This window comes from Schistocerca nitens, chromosome 1 (genome assembly GCF_023898315.1).
Source record: "Schistocerca nitens isolate TAMUIC-IGC-003100 chromosome 1, iqSchNite1.1, whole genome shotgun sequence".
In the NCBI taxonomy this organism is placed as follows: domain Eukaryota; kingdom Metazoa; phylum Arthropoda; class Insecta; order Orthoptera; family Acrididae; genus Schistocerca; species Schistocerca nitens.
Window position 1 is genome coordinate 929,476,763 of NC_064614.1, and position 21,225 is coordinate 929,497,987.

Consider the following 21,225-nt stretch of genomic DNA (forward strand, 5'->3'; position numbering starts at 1 on the left):
CTGATCACTAACATCACCTATCCCATCAAAGGCAGGGCTGCCTGTGAAACCCGCCATGTGATTTACAAGCGAAGCTGCAACCACTGTGCTGCATTCTATGTAGGCATGACAACCAACAAGCTGTCTGTCCACATGAACTGCCACCGACAAACTGTGGTCAAAAAACAAGTGGACCACCCTGTTGCTGAACATGCTGCCAAATATGATATCCCTCATCTCAATGACTGCTTCACAGCCTGTGTCATTTGGATCCTTCCCACCAACACCAGCTTTTCTGAATTGTGCAGGTGGGAGCTTTCCGTGCAATATATCCTACATTTCCGTAACCCTCCTGGCCTCAACCTTCATTAGTCACTGCCCTCACCCATCCTGCCTCCTCCCTGTCCCCATTCCAGCACTACACAGCCGTCATTTCACTACCACACCCAGTCTTTTAATTTCTTTTTATTTTTCTCTGTTCCGCTACTTACCTCCTTCCCCCTCCGCACCTTCACTCCTGCCCTCCGTCTAAACTGCAACACTTCACTGTCCGCCACTCCCACCATACTATCCCTCCCCCTCCCTGCCCCAGCCTCCTCCTTAACCCTACCCAGTCGCCACTCCTATCATGCACTGGTGCTGCTGCTCGCAGTGTGGTTTCAGCTCTCTGAGACTGCAGACATTTGTGCAAGTTGCGTTTTTGTGTGTGTGTGTGTGTGTGTGTGTGTGTGTGTGTGTGTGTGTGTGTGTGTACTGCTGACAAAGGCCTTAATGGCCAAAAGCTATAATTGTGTGAATCTTTTTTATTGTGCCTTTCGCGACTCAGCATCTCCGCTATATGGTGAGTAGCAACTTTCCTCCTCTGGTATTGTTAAATCAATACTTAAATATACAGCTCTAAAATGGGCAGTATATTTATAATTTGCAGCTGATATTTTTATAGGTTGGTATGTCAATATTTTTCCATCGCTATATTAATACTTTTTTCGAGAGCCGATAATGATATTTTTTAAATATTGGCATATGAGATTCCCAATATTTTTTAAAATATCAACAGTCCTACTTCTCATTAAACACAAAAATGAAATAATATTCTGCAGTTAGCATTTCTCTTAAACATGACACGATGACTTAGCATTAAGTGTATGCAGATTATCTTTAAATTTCTTAAAATTAAACATTCTGACCAGTATTATATCTTTCCTTAGGACTTCCATCAATTTGGAAAATGCAATATGAATCTAAGTACAGTGGTGTTATTGGATCTGTACGAGGACTTTATAAAGATTATGGATTCAAAATATTTTATAAAGGATACCGCTGTACAATCTACCGGTAGGTGGGTAAAAGTCAATGTTAATATTCTGCAACTAAAATCTTATGATTATAATAGAGGGAAGCTTAGAGTAGATTTACAGAGTAGCTTACCGTGAACCAATAATAGTATCTATTAAATCTTAATGCTTCTTTGTATGTGGATGGAAACTAACAAAAAGTTACATTGTGCACATTTGTTAGCTATGCAGAAATGTATTATCAATGTTGCATGACCTCATTTTCTGATAGACTCTCCTCTGTGAAGGTGGTTTCATCACTTCCAATTTGTATTTTATTGTACAATACTTTTAATTATCTTAGTTTACATCAGTCCAGTGAAATAAAATTTCATACGTAAACTATTCTTCTCAATAGCTGCATAAATTTCGTATACACAAATTAAGCTCAAAGTAAAATTGCAATTTGATTTTAGAATCATATGTGTCTGTCTATTGTTGACAAAGGCCTTAATGGCCGAAAGTTATAATTGTGAGAGTCTTTTTGTTGCACCTATCTGCGACTCAGCATCTCTGCTACATGGTGAGTAACAACTTTCCATCTCATAATATTGTTACATTCCATCCCGTATTTTCCATTGTTTGATTTTGATTAATGGTCAATTGTGGTATGTTCAGCTCCCTGGTTGTTCTGTTCATCCTCATGTGAGAGCAAGGGCGGCTCGTGAGTAAACATTCTGGGTGTTCACAAATGTTTAGATTCACATAAATTTGAGAGTGTGAAATTAATAGCATCTGTTGTACAACATTTATGCTTATCAACAAGTTTATACAACTACAGCCACTGACCATAACAACAACAGTAACAACAGTAATAACTGTTGTTACAGTAATTATTATTATTATTATTATCATATAAAGAAAGAATTGTTTTTGTTGAACTTTGTTGTTTTGTACATAATTATGTACAATTTAGGGCAACAACAAATTAATGTGTAAACTTTCGCAACTCTCCATTTCGCACTTTGTGTGAGTTGGAGTTTCCACACTTTTCCTTTTTTTCAGACAAGTGTACAAGATCCCCTAACAGATGTATTAGTTCACAAATTTACTTCTGGGCTGAAAATCGGATATTCTTACTCTGCACCCACATAACAACTTGTGCTAACTGTACACTTCCTTGTTAAATGTTTGCTTGTAGTCATGCTTATTTGATTTTGCCACTCTCTGAATCTGTTCTCGGAGACCCCAGTTCCTTTGTGGCAAACTTTTCATGGTAATTTACTTTTCTATTCCCAGAATGAGATTTTCACTCTGCAGCAGAGTGTGCGCCGATATGAAACTTCCTGGCAGATTAAAACTATGTGCCAGACTGAAACTCAGACTCGGGACCTTTGCCTTTCACGTGCAAGTGCTCTACCAACTTAGCTAACTGAGCACAGCTCACAACCTGTTCTCACAGCTTTATTTTTCTGTTAGAATTTAAAATTGATTTAACATAGTTCATGTTTACACTGCACACGAAAGCTGATTCACGAACAATAAACAATCAACTCCAAACACAAACTGCCATTTGTGGAAATGATGAAACTCAAGTAGTAATGTCTACTAACATGGTAACCTGACTAGAATACAAATGAGGTGCTGAGATCCATAAGAGCCTAAACTGCAGTGCCATCAATCCCACATTTAAGTGAAAACCAGAGAAACTAGTGATACAACTTTTCATGAAGTTACAAACATAGAATGTGGGCCTACAGCACAGATAAACCTGATTCATCATAAGATCAATAGATTTCAGAAACGTGAATAAATGCTACAATCTCACAGTAGACAGTGATGTGCGTGAGGCCCTTATGATTCTCAGTGCCTCAAATGGATTACTGTATGATCAAATTCATAAGTTAATATACAATAACTCATTCAGAAACCCACCAAATAGATTTACTGTCAGTACAACTTTAACATATACTGACATCTGATCTAATTTTACTATATAGTGAGTAAATTAGCATATCTGAGGAGTGTACTATCATCTAGCAGGATTTATGCCAAGCGAACAGGGATAAAAGTTTGCCGCAGTGTGCTATAATCTGATGGAACTGATGTAAACTTCTAGTTGAGTGGCAAGGACTACCTGTGCACATTATGAACCATGTACATTGTTTATCAAATCCATATGTATTTGGCCTATAGGGTAATTACATTATGCAAGTTGCACATCTTAAAACGTGCATAACTGAAGCTGTTCTCACGACCATGTTGCCAAGTTTCACGGAGTCTATAGGAGCAGTAGCGCAGTAGATTACATGCTGTATCTGTCAGATTGCAGCATCTGTGTTACATTTAAGAGCATTCAAAGAAAAATAACCAATAAATCTGCACGATGTTGGAAGTTAGGGTGTTTACATGCTCTTGTGCTCTTAAACATCAGTTGCCACTTCTGTGAGCTACGCACAAAACTTGTCTGCATGGGGTCATCCATTTCTTCGCTCACTACAGGCTGATCCATTGATTCTCCCTTGGAGAGGTATCTTAAAGTTGTAAACTGCACCTATCATCACCAGATGAAGATGGTAGTTGTTGTATCTTTGTTGAACTTCGTTCTAAAATGTCGTTGCACTGTTATGGCAGATTGAAGTGAAAACATTTCAAGCACAACAAACACTTTCTCAGCACCTGCCACCATTTTGGCTAACTGCTACCTGCTGTGCTTTCATGGAAGAAATCTGCGGTATGGGTGCAACAATACATAACTTATTTACTTTTTCTATATGAGTGTTGAGTTTTGTGACAATAGGTCAATTAATGTAGCTATGCTGAATTTATGAAATCACTGCAATTGTTTATAACTATCTAGTATTTTTATGTGCTGGTGATATTAACTTATGTTTGTACAATGTGACCAGGGACTAACTTTACTATAATTCACCACACCAGCAATGTTAGTGACATTGCATGAAATAACTTCTGAAACAAACGTGTACACAAATAAATGCTTCAGTGCCTTACTGTGAAACAAAGATAGTGTCAGTCTTCATTATCTGTAGAGTGTTAAAAGTAGAAATATGGATATGAATAACTTGTCAATAATTCTCTTTGAGTTTTTGCAGAAGACATATTAGCCACTATTTAAAATGAGATGTACTCATTGAACTGAAATTCAAAGAAAACACGAAGGTGACACATGGATTTTGTATCTTTTTCCACAGAGATGTTTTTTCATCTGGTATATACACAGCTGTATATGAAGCATTGAGTGCCACGAATAATATTCAACAGAAATCTGTATCAAGCATAATATTTGCAGGTGGAATGGCAGGTAACACTTTTATAATTTTGTATTGTTATTTAATGAGATAGTTTGAAATGTTACTTTAATTGGAATATTACAACCAGGGATAAGTTGCACTGAGTTGTGAAGCCACATTGAAATTGGAAGTGGAACCTGAACTTTAAATGAATGCCACTGACAGGCTTGGCCATAAGCAAGGTTTTATACCCAGGGTCCTCTTTTCCATCCATTGCTCAATAAGGCCGTCTCTAGATTTTTCTATGCATTGAGTTCTTGTCCATGCTGCTCCTGAAAGTTTTATAACATTATATAATCCACTTTCTGTCAGCCACAATCTTGTCCTTTTTTTATGGTTTGGAACTTCTACCATTAATCTACCACCTATTTCCTAATTTATATTCTCCACCAACTCTAAATAATTTTTGGGGTAGTAATTTTCATTGTGTTAATGGCTTTCTATTTGAGCTTGCGTGCCTCCTGGGTCATGCCATGGAGCTCATTCTTAATGGCTGAGTTTGGTTTTGGCAACCCAAGGTTCTCAATCTGTCAGCTTAGGAGCACTGCCAGCAGCCAGGGCTGTACTGCATGGATGGTAAGATAGGGTCCTACCAAGGGCATAGGTACCCACCAGGAAGACAAAGCAAAAGGGAATGACAGTTTACAAATTAACCAAGAGAGGTACTCGTGTTCTATTATCACTTGTGTTGTAATCTTCTATCAACAAGAAGCAGCCTTTCCCTCAGTCCATAACTATAAGTGTATGCTGTTGTCACAATGTGGTTTCAATAGTGTCATTTTATCTGAGCAGTATCACAAAGAGACCTAGAGGAAGATGATGAGAAACATGAATTGTTGGAGTGAAGGAATTTTTTAAGAAAAGAGGAAAAGCTTGGGACAGAATGGAGAGAGAAATGTTGTGGGGACACAGGAAAAGATGGAGAGGCTCATGTGCAAGACAGACCCAATCAGGGGCTGGAAAAATAAGGATGATGACAATGATGGTGATGATATGATATGATACAATATGGTGATGACAGTGACATCTGTCGCTAGTATGGTTTATGGTGCAACAATAAGTTTTTTGCTCATACCTGCATCTATACAGCTAGCTCATGTTCAGCAATGAAGTTCTTACTGCTATTTCACTGTAGTGTTGTAGGATCTCAAAGGTCAGTAAGCATGTTCTGAAGCATATAATTATGCTGTTTGCAGATGAACCAGAACAGTTCAAGGTATCTGATAGAATAGCAAGTGAAGTAGATAACATGTCTCACATACGACACCATTTCATGTCTCACATATATGACACCATTTCATCTGGTTTAATTTCATCTGACTGTCCATAAATGGCTTAAATGAAAGCTATGTACCATATCTTGAAAAATGTGCAGCTAATTTTGATGACAAATATAGCAGAGCTAGTTAACGTAACAGCTACTTTCAAGTTACAGGTGAAAGAGCATTGACAGATTTTCATTTAGATATTCTGAAGGTTTTTTTTAAAATACTGATTAAGAGATGCTTATTCAAATGTGGAAGTAGCTTTGAGAATATTTGACAAAACCAGTAACTGCAGCAACTTGTGAATGCATTTAGATATTCTGAAGGTTTTTTTTTAAATACTGATTAAGAGATGCTTATTCAAATGTAGAAGTAGCTTTGAGAATATTTGACAAAACTTGTGAATGCAGTTTCAGCAAACTGTTATTGTTGCGGTCTTCAGTCTGAAGATTGGTTTGGTGCAGCTCTGCATTCCTGTGCTAGCCTCTTCATCTCTGAATAACTACTGCAACCTACATCCTTCTGAATCTGCTTACTGTATACATCTCTTGGGTTTCCTCTACGATTTTTACCCCACACCCCCTGCCCCCGCTCTCTACTTCCTTCCAGTATTAAACTGGGAATCCCTTGATGCCTCAGAATGTGTCTTGTCAACTGACCCCTTCTTTTAGTCAAGTTGTGCAACAAACTTCTTTTCTCCCCAATTCTGTTCAGTACCTCCTCATTACTTATGTGATACATCCATCTAATCTTCAGCATTCTTCTGTAGCACCACATATCAATTGCTTCTATTCTCTTCTTGTCTAAACTGTTTATCATCCATGTTTCATTTCTGTACACAGCTACATTCCAGGCTATTTACAACTTGTACCTTCAGAAAAGACTTCCTAAAACTTAAGTCTATATTTGATGTTAACAAATTTCTCTCCTCTGGAAACATTTTTCTTGCCATTGCCAGTCTACATTTTATACCCACTCTACTTTGGTCATCATCATTATTTTGCTGCCCAAATAGCAAAACTCATTGACTACTTTAAATGTCTTGTTTTCTAACCTGATACCCTCAGCACCACCTGATTTAAACTAACCACATTCATTATCCTTGTTCTGCTTACATTGATGTTAATCTTATATCCTCCTTTCAAGAACCTGACCTTTCCATTCAACTGCTCTTCCAAGTCATTTGCTGTCTCAGAAAGAATTACAATGTCATCGGCAAACCTCAAGGTTTTTATTTCTTCTCCCTGAACTATTCCAAATTTTTCTGTGGCTTCCGTCATTGCTTGCTCAATGTAGAGATTGAATAGCATCAGAGATAGGCTACAACCCAGTCTCACTCCCTTTCATGCTCCTCAAATCTTACAACTGCCATCTGGTTTCTGCACAAGTTGTAAATAGCCTTTGCTCCTTGTATTTTACTCCTGTGACCTTCAGAATTTCAAAGAGAGTATTCCAGTCAACATTGTCAAAAGCTTTCTCTAAGTCTATGATTGCTATGAATGTTGGTTTGTCTTTCTTTAACCTATCTTCTAAGATAAGTGTTAAAGCCAGTATTGCCTCATGGGTGTTCCTACATTTCTCAGAAATCCAGATTGATCTTCCTGTGGTCAATTTCTACTAGTTTTTCCATAAAGAAACTGTGTTAGTATTTCACATCTGTGACTTGTTAAACTGCTAGTTCAGTAATTCTCACACCTGTCAGCATCGTCTTTCTTTGGAATTGGAACTATTACATTCTTACATCTCTTACATCTTGTATGGCAGGTGGAAGAGTTTTGTAATGGCTGGCTGCTCAAGGCTATCAGTAGTTCTGACATAATGTCATCTACTCTTGTAGCATTGTTTTGGCTTAGGTCTTTCAGTGCTCTGTCAAATTCTTCTCATAGTATCATACATCCCATTCATCTTCATCTACATCCTCTTTCATTTCTATAATAATGCATTCAAGTTCATCTCTCTTGTATAGACCTGCTATATACTTCTTCCACCTTTCGCTCTCTCTTCTTTGCTTAGGAGTGGTTTTCCATCTAAACTCTTGGTATTCATACAGCTGCTTCTCTTTTCTCCAAAGATCTCTATAATTTTCCTGTAGGTAGCATGTATCTTTCCTCTAGTGAAATATGCTTTTAAATTCTCATATTTGTCTTCTAGCAATTCTTGCTTAGCCGTTTTAAACTTCATGTAAATCTCATTTTTTAGGCATTTGTATTCCCTTTCAATGGATTCATTTGCTGTGTTTTTATATTTTCTACTTTCATCAGTTAAATTCAGTATCTCCTTTCATCAGTTAAATTCAATATCTCCAAAGTTATTCAAGGATTTCTACTAGGCCTTCACTATTTTATCTCTTAAAGCTACCCATTTGCCTTCTACTGTATTCCTTTTCCCTGTTCTAGTCAACCATTGCCTAATGTTCCCTCTGAAACTATCAGAAACCTCTGGTTCTTTCAACTTATCCAGGTCTCATCTCAGTAATTTCCTATCTTTTTCATTTTGTAGTCTACAGTTCATAATAAATTGTGGTCTGAGTCCACATCTGCCCCTGAGAACAATTTACAGTTAAAAGTCTTGTTCTGAAATTTCTGTCTTACTATTATGTAATAAATCTGAAGCCTTCTGGTGTCTCCATATCTCTTCCATGTATACAGCCTTCTTTTATGATGCCTAAACCAAGTGTTCATGGTGATTAAACTCTGCTCTGTACAAAATTGTACCAGACAGCTTCCTCTTTCTTTCCTTTCTCCCAGTCCATATTCATCTACAATTTTTCTTCTCTTTATCCTATTATTGGATTCCAGTCCCCCTTTGCAATTAAATTTTCATCTCCGATAACTGTCTGAATAATTTATCTCATCATACATTTCTTCATTCTCTTCATAATCTGTGGACTTACCTCACACATAAAAATGCACTACTGTGCTAGGTGTGGGCTTCTTGTCTATCTTGGCTATAATATTCTGTTCTTTATGCTTCTTCACAGTAGCATACACACATTATTATTTTCTTATTCATTATTAAACCTACTCTTGCAGTACTGCTAATTGAATTTATGTTTATAAATCTTTATTCATCTGACCAGAAGTCCTGTTCATCCTTGCCACCAAACTTCATTAATTCCCACCAAATCCAACTTCAAGCTATCCATTTCCTTTTTTAAATTTTCTAAGCTACCTGCCTGATTAAGGAATCTAATGTTCCACACCCTGATCCATAGCACACCTGTTTTGTTTCTCCTGATGACTTCTTCCTGTGTAACCCATATCCGGAGATCTGAATGGGAGACTATTTTACCTCTGGAATATTTTACCCAAGAGAATGCCCCATTGTTAATCCATACAGTAGAGCTGCATGCCCTCAGGAAAAATTACGGCTGTGGTTTACCCTTGCTTTCAGCTGTTTGTGGTACCAGCACAGCAAGATTGTTTTGGTTTATCTTACAGGGCCATATTGGTCCATTATCCAGACTGTTGCCCCTGCAGCTATTGGAAAGGCTGCTGCCCATCTTCATGAACCATTTTTTGTCTGGCCTCTCAACAGATACCTCTCAGTTGTGGTTGCACCTTGTAGCGGGACTTTGAATTTCGCCGCGCTACACTCGTTCCCTCAGATAAAAAATATCTCGTCGCAGCGGTATGAGCGCTCGACGGCAGAGAAAATACTAAAATTGTAACTTTTTTTTTTTGTTTTCTATCCGTTTCTTTAATTGTCTCTTGATAGCCGAAGCTTAAGGCAGATGTGATCTGCTGAAGACGTAAAGAAAACAACTTATTAGCTAGTCTTGATCTGATTTTAATGTGTAGACGTATTGGGGAAGTTGTTAAGAAATTCGGAGGATGGAAGTAGCAAAGTAAATTAAATTGCATACAGTATCAAGATGATTTTAATTGGTATAAATTAGTGATTCCTGGACGATTGCAAGATTTCGGAGCAGACTTTTCACGCAGAAATGAAACAGATTTTTGAAGACCTGGCCACCGCACGAAAGAAGACAAGTTAACCTGGTAAAGGATAAACTCTTATCTACGCCACATCCCCATGTCAATTACATTTTGTTATTCTCTGTTTCTTTTCAATAATTTTTGTAGTGGAAATTGGTTTAACTTTTGCTCAAAAACGCTTCAAGGACCACCCCAACAATAGCTTTTCCGAATCACGAAGTCCGATAGCTTTTCTGTAATATGAAGTCCGATCTGCATTTCTTTCTTTCTTTCCCTTTTTTCACAGTCATTAACAATTTTAAAAAACCCATTTTCACTTACGATTTCTTCCCACATTTTCTACCTTTTTCTTTTCTTCTCTCTCTCTCTCTCTTTTTTTTATTATTATTATTATTATTATTATTATTAACCACTACAACCTATGGTATGGCTATTGTATCGCTGATGCATGCAAGCCATCCCATATACAGCAAAGTCCACGGTTAATGAGACACAAATTAAAGGCCATGAAAAAAAATATATGTGGTGTTAATTATCAGATTTAACTACCAAACTTGTCAGATTTAACTATCTTGTCAACAGAATACAGTGCAGCTGCCAATATTGACTTCAGTGACATGAACAGTAATTTGCTTTGCTGAAAGCAACAACATGAAACTTAAAATTAGATTAAAAAGATAATTCCTTTTCTCAACTATTAATTGTAGCCTTTTTCTTTTATTTATAATTAATATTTTTGCACTAGTAATAATATGAGTCCGTTCTTTATTAGACATCATGCTAAATCATTGTGCAAAATTGGCCATAAACAAAAAAGGTATTGATTTTGTTTGCCTTCCAGTTTTCTTCAGAAAGTCAATCTTTTGTTATTTATTTATTATAATGATACATTTAATTTGTTGTGTGCAATATTTCCATGGATATGGTTCATTTACGCATTATTTTTCAGTAATCTGTCATTTATATTAATCTACTTACAAAATTATAAAATGTGGTAAATCTGCATAGAAAAATTGCAGAGAGGTATTTTATGGGGAGAGCAGGAAGGTGAAGCTTTGCAGTTAGACAAAATTAATCATTTGATACCACTTTTACTTGTGGAGTGCTTGATGACATTTTAGTTTTAAAATATGCAATACATGGTTTTTATTTAAGTTTGCAATATTTTGGAGCATTTTCAACATCCCTGTTTCTTGTATTTGTTTATAAATGACAACAATGTTTTTACAAGTTACAACTCTTAAACCTTAAATCACAGAAAGATAGCCCTCTTATCACCTTCACTTTAAAACAGGGAAAATTTAATAGCTACATAATTTTGAAAATAAATTATGTCTGAAAGTATCACAATCTGCCATCATTTTCAAGTCATTCAAATAATAACACATACCAAATGTTCTTGCAAAATCTCAAAAATTTTTTAAAGTTTTTACAGGTGGTAATTTGTTCTTTGCTAGGCAAATATTCAGCTTATGTTTTGAGAATGTAATTAACTCCATGAAAAACAATTTCATTTCATGCAAAATCACAGATTTACAAAAATGTAAATTATCTTTTACACATCATACTGTGGAAACATCAGTTTTTAGTTAATTTTTATTTTACAGCAGCTTTTGTAACTATTTTTGCTCTTAGATTTTTCTACTCATAAAAATATACAATTTTGCCTAAATTTTCACCTGTAGGAAAACTGAATGTTAGTTAAAATTGGTATGATAATGGAGCTTCCCAGAATATTCCAGTGGACAATACATGTTATGAAAGGTATTCAAAAGTGCATCAAAAGTTAGGTCTATGTAGTTTGTCCCACTGCACAATTATTCATAATTCATATTTCACATGAACGTCCAGGCTTTGTGAATACTTCAGCAACCACCATGCAGTGTGGTGGTAGAAGCTTGTCTATCACAGGGAGCAGGGACCTTGTCTTAATTTCCTGGATTGTCAGGATGGTATAAATGTCTAATAAGAAGTTTAACCCCAAAGTCTGCCAATAGAGTGGAGCAGATACACCTGCAGTGTGATAAGGCTTGTAAAGATAAGCAGTGCCCCGCCTGCATTGACCTTGATAATTCTAGTCACTTGTATGAACATAGTGGCATGCAGTTTAATATATAAGAAACAGTCCCACCAGGAGAGGCGTACCATCTGCTAAGAGTTACACCCACTGAACAAAAAGGGTTTCACACAGTCCACTTTAGGACTTAAATTCAGAAAACAATGTCAGAGCATAACAACACATAGCATATTTAATGGAATATCTACTGAGTTAACCTACTGTGCAAAATGAGTAGCCTCTGTTATACCTTAAGAGTTCTTAGTTAAAGTGTTACTTGACCTCCTTTAAAACTGGGTATTTAGCAAGTTAACTCGGTCATCTCATAACACATTCCTTTATGGGGGTCAACCTTCTTCTTTTCCTTGTGCCTTGGTCCCACATCAGCACAGGGTTGGCATCATTATGAATGGTTCTGGCATTGTTAATTTAAGGGGTGGCCAGATGGGATTCCTTTCGCCACCCTGTTGTCCCCTCCCCTCCCCTCCCCTCCCCTCCCCTCCCCTTCCCTCCCATCCCATCCCCTCCCCTTCCCTCCCATCCCCTCCCCTTCCCTCCCATCCCCTCCCCTTCCCTCCCATCCCCTCCCCCCCACCAGATTGGAATATGTGTACACCAACTGTCTGTGTATAGTGCTGGTGAAAGTGAGCAAAAGTTTTCTTAACATTTGAAAATTGTGTAAGGCTTGTGAACCAGCCCAGTTTCACCCAGTCGGGTGGGGAAAACTGTCTAAATGTTATATACAGACTGGTCAGCACACTGACCCTCATCATAATGGAAACAGTTGCATCACATCAAGCTGAATAGGTACAGAAAGCAAATTTGCCTGAGCATATAACAGCTGCCTGTAAGAGAGAATATATGTCCATGAGCCATATCTGTTATTTCAGGTGTCATCACTATGGACACATAACCACAGTATGCAATACATGTGCAACAAGTCAAAAATGTTGCCAAACACAGCTGAAGATGGGCACCCTTGTGCAGCTCCGTTACTATGAGTGAAATGCATAGGTAATTTAGCTGTTTGGTGACATGAGTTCAGATTTTTCTGGATGAAAAGAAAATTCCAAAGATAAAATTCAAAAAGAGAATACATACTTGAAAGTTAAAAACATAGTATATGTCCCAGAAACCACCAAATTTTGGCCAAAATATCAAGAAAAAGGTTGTCATCAACAGAAGCTGCCTTAAGTCACATATAGGCAGCTGAGATTTGATGGCGCATGTTCCGTAAAGGCTGTTGTCTTCCACACAAAACCAGCAGATCCCAGACAAACTTGACAACACTGGTTTCCCAGGAATTAGGCTGTAGCTTAAAGCATTTTTTGATGCCTAAAATTTTATCTCATACTGTGGGGACAATTTCAGAGGTAATGGAGATGTAGGTAGTGCATTCTCCAACATAAACTAGTTCAGCTATCCAAAATTGCAAAATTGTTTACTTGTAACCATGAAGTAAGTTTTTTTATCATTCTGAATTTCTACATCATAGTGAATAATAATTAGACCTTTACAAAATTTTAGTACCTTATCAGAGAAAGAAATTTGGTGATTTCCCCAGAGCATGATCTGCTACTGCTGATTTATGTGTGTTTCCAAGATGACTTATTTGTCTAATGCAACTTTATGTATTTATTTCTCCTTCAAACTTAATGATTCACACTTAGAGCAAGTATCTAAATAATGTTCCCATTTCTCCGTGTCCACAATCATGTTAACTTCACTTAAAATGTCGGTGATAAAGCCTGTCTCTGAAATGGGCAGCACAGGTGACTAATCTCTGGTTGAGATGTCCTATTCATGTAAATCATCAGTCTCAAATTATTTTCAGTTCTCCACAGTACTTTTGAATCAACACAGTTCTTTCAAGCAACATAGTTGAGATAACTGTCTGTTTGATATTTGTGTATAATTTACCACTGTATGCTGCTTGAATGTTAAGTCAGACAACTAATTTTCACTTCTTGTGGACTTTATTACAAAGTAGTAACTACATGCAAGTTCACAACTGCTACTGACAGTTAAATAATCTAACCACATGTCAATCAGTTAACAGTAAGCTATTAATTTATTTTTCAGTTACAATATTTTTTGTAAGGAATTCATATGAGGGCAGAGATCAGCAGTAGCAGCTGGCGGAATCTTCTTAATACTGGCTGCTGGTTAGTGTGTAGCAGTGGTTGGCTTATTTTCTCTGGTGGCAGCAATAAAGGTACTGCCATCAGTGCATTGTGGAACTCTTCCTCATGACATGAAACAAACTCAAACAAAAATTTATGAATAAAAATTATCAGAACATCATATTTAAATAATTTAATACCTATTGTACATTATATTTTCACTTACACACTCTGCTGTGGTAAGAATCATGGTGTAACTGCCACTAATTTCTGTTACATCACACATCTCGCAACAGCTGCAATAAAAAATTGCCAAATAAATCACTCCCATCATGTTTAATGCTCACCCTAGTTATGACATTCACAGCAGAGCACTGAGAACACTACTGAATGCTCATTGGCTGTCAGAGACTGCATGGCATAGGTGCACAGAACAAGCCTAAGCTCAATCACAATCATTTGTGCCTCCTGCTGTTGTACATGTTTGATTTTGGATTACAGTATATTTATTAATTATGCCTCAGAGCTCCCATACCTTGTGAGTATAACTTATTTTCTTTCACTGTATAATATGAAGCTTTCTAATTTAGTCTTCTGCATTTATATATTGGTAATTGTTTCATGTTTCCTAAAACATAATAACAATATATAAATTATTTTTGATTGCGTGGTATCTTTTTTAATCTCTCAGGAATCTGAAAATGAAATTTTTGTGATTACTTTTAGGTATGCTGTCTTGGATTAGTATTATACCACTTGATGTGATGAAGTCAAGGATCCAGGCAGACAACCCTGATAATCCAAAGTACAAAAGTTTAGTGGATTGTTTCATCAAAAGTTATCAAAGTGATGGATTGAAAGTATTTTTTAGAGGTTCCTGTATGACAATTATAAGGGCATTTCCTGTCAATGGTGCAACATTTCTTGGGCTAGAAAAAAGTTTACAATTTTTCGAAAGTATTTATCTTGGACAACAAATATGCAATAAATAATCATTGTATCAGTGAATAATAATGTTTACCTTTCATTAAAAATATCAAGGTCTCAGTATTTACGGGAAATAATTTCAGTGTAAGAAATTTAATTTTATAACACTGTTAAGCAGTTTTCCTCAAGACTACTATAACTGCTTAGACAAAACATTGCAGAAAGAATATAGAAAGACAGCAGATCAATAACTAGGTCACCTCTCTGTCATTTTCCTTATCTCTCTCTTGATAATGGATTATTTGCTAATTGTACCATCATAGATTTTTGAACTTGATTATTTATGGTTTTGTATTTTGTACATAAATGCTTTTAGAATATTAGTGTTGGCAAATATTTATTTAAACATATCTGAATTATTATGTCTAATGTGGTCTCTTCGTTGTACGTATCCATTATGCTTGTGATATGATTCATTAGTTTGAATGTACAAAAAATGATGTCCAAAATAATAATAATATTTAGACCTTTTTCTTACAAATTATGTTTTATGGCACCTGATTAGACTAAAACATCTGAAACAAAGTTGCTGAATTCAAGTTCACATCATATTGATGTTTGCAATAGGAAGGAAGAGCTACCCATTACTGTCAGTTACTTTATTAAGCTTTTTATACACAAGCAATCACATTGGCTGGCTGGAACAATCAAATTCATATCATACTGTCAATGATTACCTTTTTTCAGTTCTAGATTTTTAGTGTTTTTCTCTCCAATTCAGTACATGTTATCTCCCTTCTTTCCAATAAGTCTGACAGAAGGAGATTCTGGGTATAAAACATTACAGATTCTGCTACTCATTACCTTTCCATGCTTGCACTGAAATAATAATAATAATAATTCCATTATCTGCTGATTATACTCACTCATATATTATTTTTCTTATTTCTTAAGTGAAATTTTTGATATTGCAATTTTCACCACTCCACAGGGCATTCAGCAAATATGAATTTTATAGAATAAAGAGTCAAATGGTAACTCTTCTAGCAACAGCAGCAGTACCAGCAGCTCATCAGAGTATTGTGAGTTGCCACAGCTTCTCACAAGAAGCAACTTATTTCAAATTTCATCAGCGTTCTTTAGCGTCAACTGTTGTATTTCATGCATGTATGGGTATTTATCAGGCTGTCTTTAGTATGAATAGGAACTGTAATTGCTGTGTTCAGTTGCGAGCCAGGTTGGTGATCCCTCACTAACAGCTCCAGCCAGTGTTGGCTTTAGTCATGCAGCTTGAACTGCTGCCTACGAGCATGACTGCGGGGAACCAGACGGGGTAATCGGAGGGATGTCCAGCATGACCCATGTGTCCTCCGAACGCTCCATTATGTGACTGCCCCATGAACTGTTCACACTGATCTTGATCCCTCATCTGTGGTCTAGTGGGAGGTTGTTCCAAGGTGTGGCAAGCAGCAAAAGATTTTCTGAGGGGCCGGTTGGAGGGTCTCCCAGTCCTTCTGATGAACAGGTATTGGGCGCTGTCTGCGACTGATGAAGTCCCTGAGCCAGATGAAGTCACTTGGCCTGTTCCAGAGAAATCCTCTCAGCCTGCAAAGTTTGGGCAGTCACAGTGTGAGGGATTACTGGTGGTTGCGAGTTCCAACATAGGTGCATAATGGCGCCCCTTAGGATAAGGCTGCGAAGGAGGAGAAGAAATCCAGTTTTCAATCTGTCTGCATACCGGGAGGAGTCATTCCAGATGTGGAACAGGTGCTTCCAGATGCCATAAAGACCACAGCGTGCAGCCAACTGCAGATGGTGGCTCATGCTGGTACCGATAAAGTGTGTCACTTGGAAGAGATTCTCTCTGCTTTCGGGTGGCTTGCTGAAGTAGTAAAAATTGCCAGTCTTGCTTGCAAGATGAAAGTGGAGCTTACCATCTGTAGCTTCATTAACAGAACTAACTGTGGTCTGTTGGTACAAAGCTGAGAGGAGGGTCTGAATCAGAGCCTCAGATGGTTCTGTGATCCTGTAGGTTGCAGATTTCTTGAATTACGCCATAGGGTGCTGGATTTCTGGGTTCCACTAAATAGGTCATGGGTATCAAGGGCTGTTTGAAGTGGACTGAGCAGTTTTTTAGGTTAGAGCATCCCAGGAAAGTGCAGAAAGGACTTTAGTTTTGAAGGGTGAAGGATGAACACAGGAAGAGGGTAACATATAAACAATCAATGCTGTAGTTATAAATTGTCGTAGCTGTGTTAGAAAGGACAAGAGCTTCAAGCACTAATTAAAAGCACTGAATCTCAAATTTTTATTGGTATGGAAAGCTGGCTAAGACTGGAATTAAGTTGAGTCAAAATTTTTATAAAGGACATAACCGCATTCAGAAAGTATATATTAAATACAGTTGGTGGTGGAGTTTTTATTGCTGTCAGAAGTAGTTTAGCATTTAGGAAAATTGAAATAGATAGTTCTTGTGAGTTATTATGGATAGACATAGTACTTGGCAACCATAATAAATTAATAACTGGTTCCTTGAAACTGATTATGATGAGATAAATATACTAAACAATCTTGGATCATATAAAGTGAACAATACTGTACCAAAGATATAAAAACAAAAATCCATTACTTCAAAGCTATGCAGAAATGTTTAAATGTGTGGGGTCCTACCCACTCGTTTTGTATATGGTGCCTAAGGGATGCTGCATTCTCGGACTGCTACTCAACAATTTAAGCAAATCACATTAATAGTTTTTATTACAATAAAGAAGATAGACAATACTTAACTTTGTATTACAAGAACATGTTGCAAGCAATGGGTGGCAGGCAAACAGTCAAAGTCTTTCTCTATATACTGTGTCCATACAAGCAATGGAAATGGAAATGAGTGTTTGGTATCATTGGCTGGGAGGCCCCTTGCGGGGCAGGTCCGGCCGCCTTGGTGCAGGTCTTATTACATTCAATGCCACATTAGGTGACCTGCATGCTGGATTGGGATGAAATGATGATGTAGACAACACAACACCCAGTCCCTGATCGGAGAAAATCCCTGACCCAGCCAGGAATCGAACCCGGGCCCATAGGACAGCAGTCCATCATGTTGACCACTCAGCTATGGGGGTGGACCATACAAGCAATTGATATGGATCACTAATAAGTGCTATCATAGTGCTCTCCTAATGCAGGCCTAGTACCGTGTGGCCAAGGCTGGGAAGAGCAACGCTTATATTCTCTTCTTGTAGAGGTCACTGTTATCGTGGTGTGGTCTTAGTCAGCAGGTTATCGGCTGACATCATCTCACAGCCTTCTCTGCTCTTGTTTCTTCATCTTCATTCCAGTACTTGTCAATACACCGAAACATTTCTGCATCCCAAGCAACAGACTGTCATCGTGTGGGGTGTGCGACCACAGTGGGGCAGGCAGGAGAGTGGGTGCCTCACAGGATCGGAAGCTGTGGCGGCAGGGGACGTCAAGCTTCTGGTCGTACCCTGCCATCTGGCCTGCGCTATGGCGGAAACGTCCCCCAGAAAATGACCAGAAGGGTATGCATCCACCTCCTGATGCCAGGAACCAGAAGAAGAAGACGGTGAATGCTGTGGCGTGGGCGGGTCCAGCTCCATCGATAGGACAAGAGGAGGTGGAGGAGATGAAGGCTCCATCTCCATAGGATTGTCCCGTGGTGTTGTGAGGACACCCTCTGGCAGCTGCTGTGGCTACGCAGTCCTCTGGATCCACAAATCTGGCAGAAGAGACACTGCAAGATCATATATGCACATGACAGAGGTGAAGTTGATTTTCATAGCGGTGTTGCCAGCCATCTGGACCTGAAATAAGATACATGCAAGCACCATTGCAACAGATGATCCACCTTGCACCCACCATCTGCTGCTGCTAAAAATCCTGTAAAAGACAATATCATTTGGTCTGAAGTGATACTTGTAGCCTTCCTTCGGTGCCGGATGCTGAGGAGGGTGGAGCAGTGTCCAATGGCCGGGGTCATGAAGCAATTCCGCCAGTGATAGTCCATCTTGTGGATGTGAATGATAGGAGGCAAGAAACAGTTGCAATGCTTGATTCCTGGTGTGTATGTTGCGAAGTTTGGCCATCTGCTGCTTAAAGGTTCTGACAAAATGTTCCGCTTCGCCGTTTGACTATGGATGCAATGGTGCACTAGTTACATGCTGTATGCCATTGTGTTCACATAATGTTTCAAATGCATTTGACATAAACTGAGGTCCGTTGTCTGACAGGTAAACCTTCAGTGCAAAAGATAGAGGACAACACCTGAATTGTGCTACAGGATGTTGTCGAGTTCATTGGCACAGCAAAAGGAAATTTGCTATATGAGTCAACCACAATCAACCAAAGAGTGTTCCAAAAAGGTCCCGAAAAGTCTATGTGCACATATTGCCATGGTGATTGCAACCTAGGCCAAGCAGAGAATTTTTGTGGCAGAGTGGACTGATTTTCCGCACATGTGTGACACCATCTGTTCTATTTGGGCATCCATACTCTGCCAAGTACAGTGTCAACATGCTAACTGTTACATACAAATGATCTCCGAATGTCCTGGTGAAGTAACTGCAACACATCTTTTTGCAAAGCTTTAGGGATCAACACATGTGACTGTCCACTATCATTTTGACCAAGAATCACTCCTTTCTGTACACTGAGGCCATAGTGTATTGGTGCACTACAGAGTTCTTTATACTATTCAATGAGTGAGGCCAAGATGTGTTAATATATGTTAGCAAAATGTTCAAATCCGAATCAGCTTCTGTGGCCTGCACATTTTTCCTATAGTTCAGCAGAAAAGACTGAAGCAATTCAAAATCCTGAGCATCAATATGACAACAAGGTGCAACAGAAGCTTCAAAGTCTATATCAGGGCCAATTGGAAGATGTGAAAGCATGTTTGCACTACTGTGTTCAGTCGTCGGACGATATACGAGGGCAGTTCAATAAGTAATGCAACACATTTTTTTTTCTCGGCCAATTTTGGTTGAAAAAACCGGAAATTTCTTGTGGAATATTTTCAAACATTCCCGCTTCGTCTCGTATAGTTTCATTGACTTCCGACAGGTGGCAGCGTGTATGGAGCTGTTAAAATGGCGTCTGTAACGGATGTGCGTTGCAAACAACGGGCAGTGATCGAGTTTCTTTTGGCGGAAAACCAGGGCATCTCAGATATTCATAGGCACTTGCAGAATGTCTACGGTGATCTGGCAGTGGACAAAAGCACGGTGAGTTGCTGGGCAAAGCATGTGTCATCATCGCCACAAGGTCAAGCAAGACTGTCTGATCTCCCGCGTGCGGGCCGGCCGTGCACAGCTGTGACTCCTGCAATGGCGGAGCGTGCGAACACACTCGTTCGAGATGATCGACGGATCACCATCAAACAACTCAGTGCTCAACTTGACATCTCTGTTGGTAGTGCTGTCACAATTGTTCACCAGTTGGGATATTCAAAGGTTTGTTCCCGCTGGGTCCCTCGTTGTCTAACCGAATGAGCAAAGGAGAACCATCTGTGCGGAATTGCTTGCTCGTCATGTGGCTGAGGGTGACAATTTCTTGTCAAAGATTGTTACAGGCAATGAAACATGGGTTCATCACTTCGAATCTGAAACAAAACGGCAATCAATGGAGTGGCGCCACACCCACTCCCCTACCGAGAAAAAGTTTAAAGCCATACCCTCAGCCGGTAAAGTCATGGTTACAGTCTTCTGGGACGCTGAAGGGGTTATTCTGTTCGATGTCCTTCCCCATGGTCAAACGATCAACTCTGAAGTGTATTGTGCTACTCTTCAGAAATTGAAGAAACGACTTCAGCGTGTTCGTAGGCACAAAAATCTGAACGAACTTCTCCTTCTTCATGACAACGCAAGACCTCACACAAGTCTTCGCACCCGAGAGGAGCTCACAAAACTTCAGTGGACTGTTCTTCCTCATGCACCCTACAGCCCCGATCTCGCACCGTCGGATTTCCATATGTTTGGCCCAATGAAGGACGCAATCCGTGGGAGGCACTACGCAGATGATGAAGAAGTTATTGATGCAGTACGACGTTGGCTCCGACATCGACCAGTGGAATGGTACCGTGCAGGCATACAGGCCCTCATTTCAAGGTGGCGTAAGGCCGTAGCATTGAATGGAGATTACATTGAAAAATAGTGTTGTGTAGCTAAAAGATTGGGGAATAACCTGGTGTATTTCAATGCTGAATAAAACAACCCCTGTTTCAGAAAAAAATGTGTTGCATTACTTATTGAACTGCCCTCGTATGATCTCTTACTGGTATTCAGACAACACCAAAGCCCATCTTTGCAATTTTTGGGCAGTTCATACAGGAACC

General features: G+C 38.6%; 1 protein-coding gene across 6 annotated transcripts in view; it reads left to right on the plus strand.

Annotated features, from left to right (window-relative positions):
• The window catches only part of LOC126193225 (solute carrier family 25 member 45-like), a 94,837-nt gene extending 79,540 nt beyond the window's left edge, over positions 1-15,297 (plus strand). For all 6 annotated transcript variants that reach the window (XM_049932669.1, XM_049932670.1, XM_049932673.1 and 3 more), the window contains 3 exons: positions 1,188-1,314; positions 4,466-4,575; positions 14,673-15,297. In XM_049932669.1, coding sequence (XP_049788626.1) covers positions 1,188-1,314; positions 4,466-4,575; positions 14,673-14,938 — 503 coding nt within the window. In that variant the 3' untranslated portion in view covers positions 14,939-15,297. The remainder of the gene's footprint in view (positions 1-1,187; positions 1,315-4,465; positions 4,576-14,672) is intronic.
• The last annotated feature ends 5,928 nt before the right edge of the window (positions 15,298-21,225 follow it).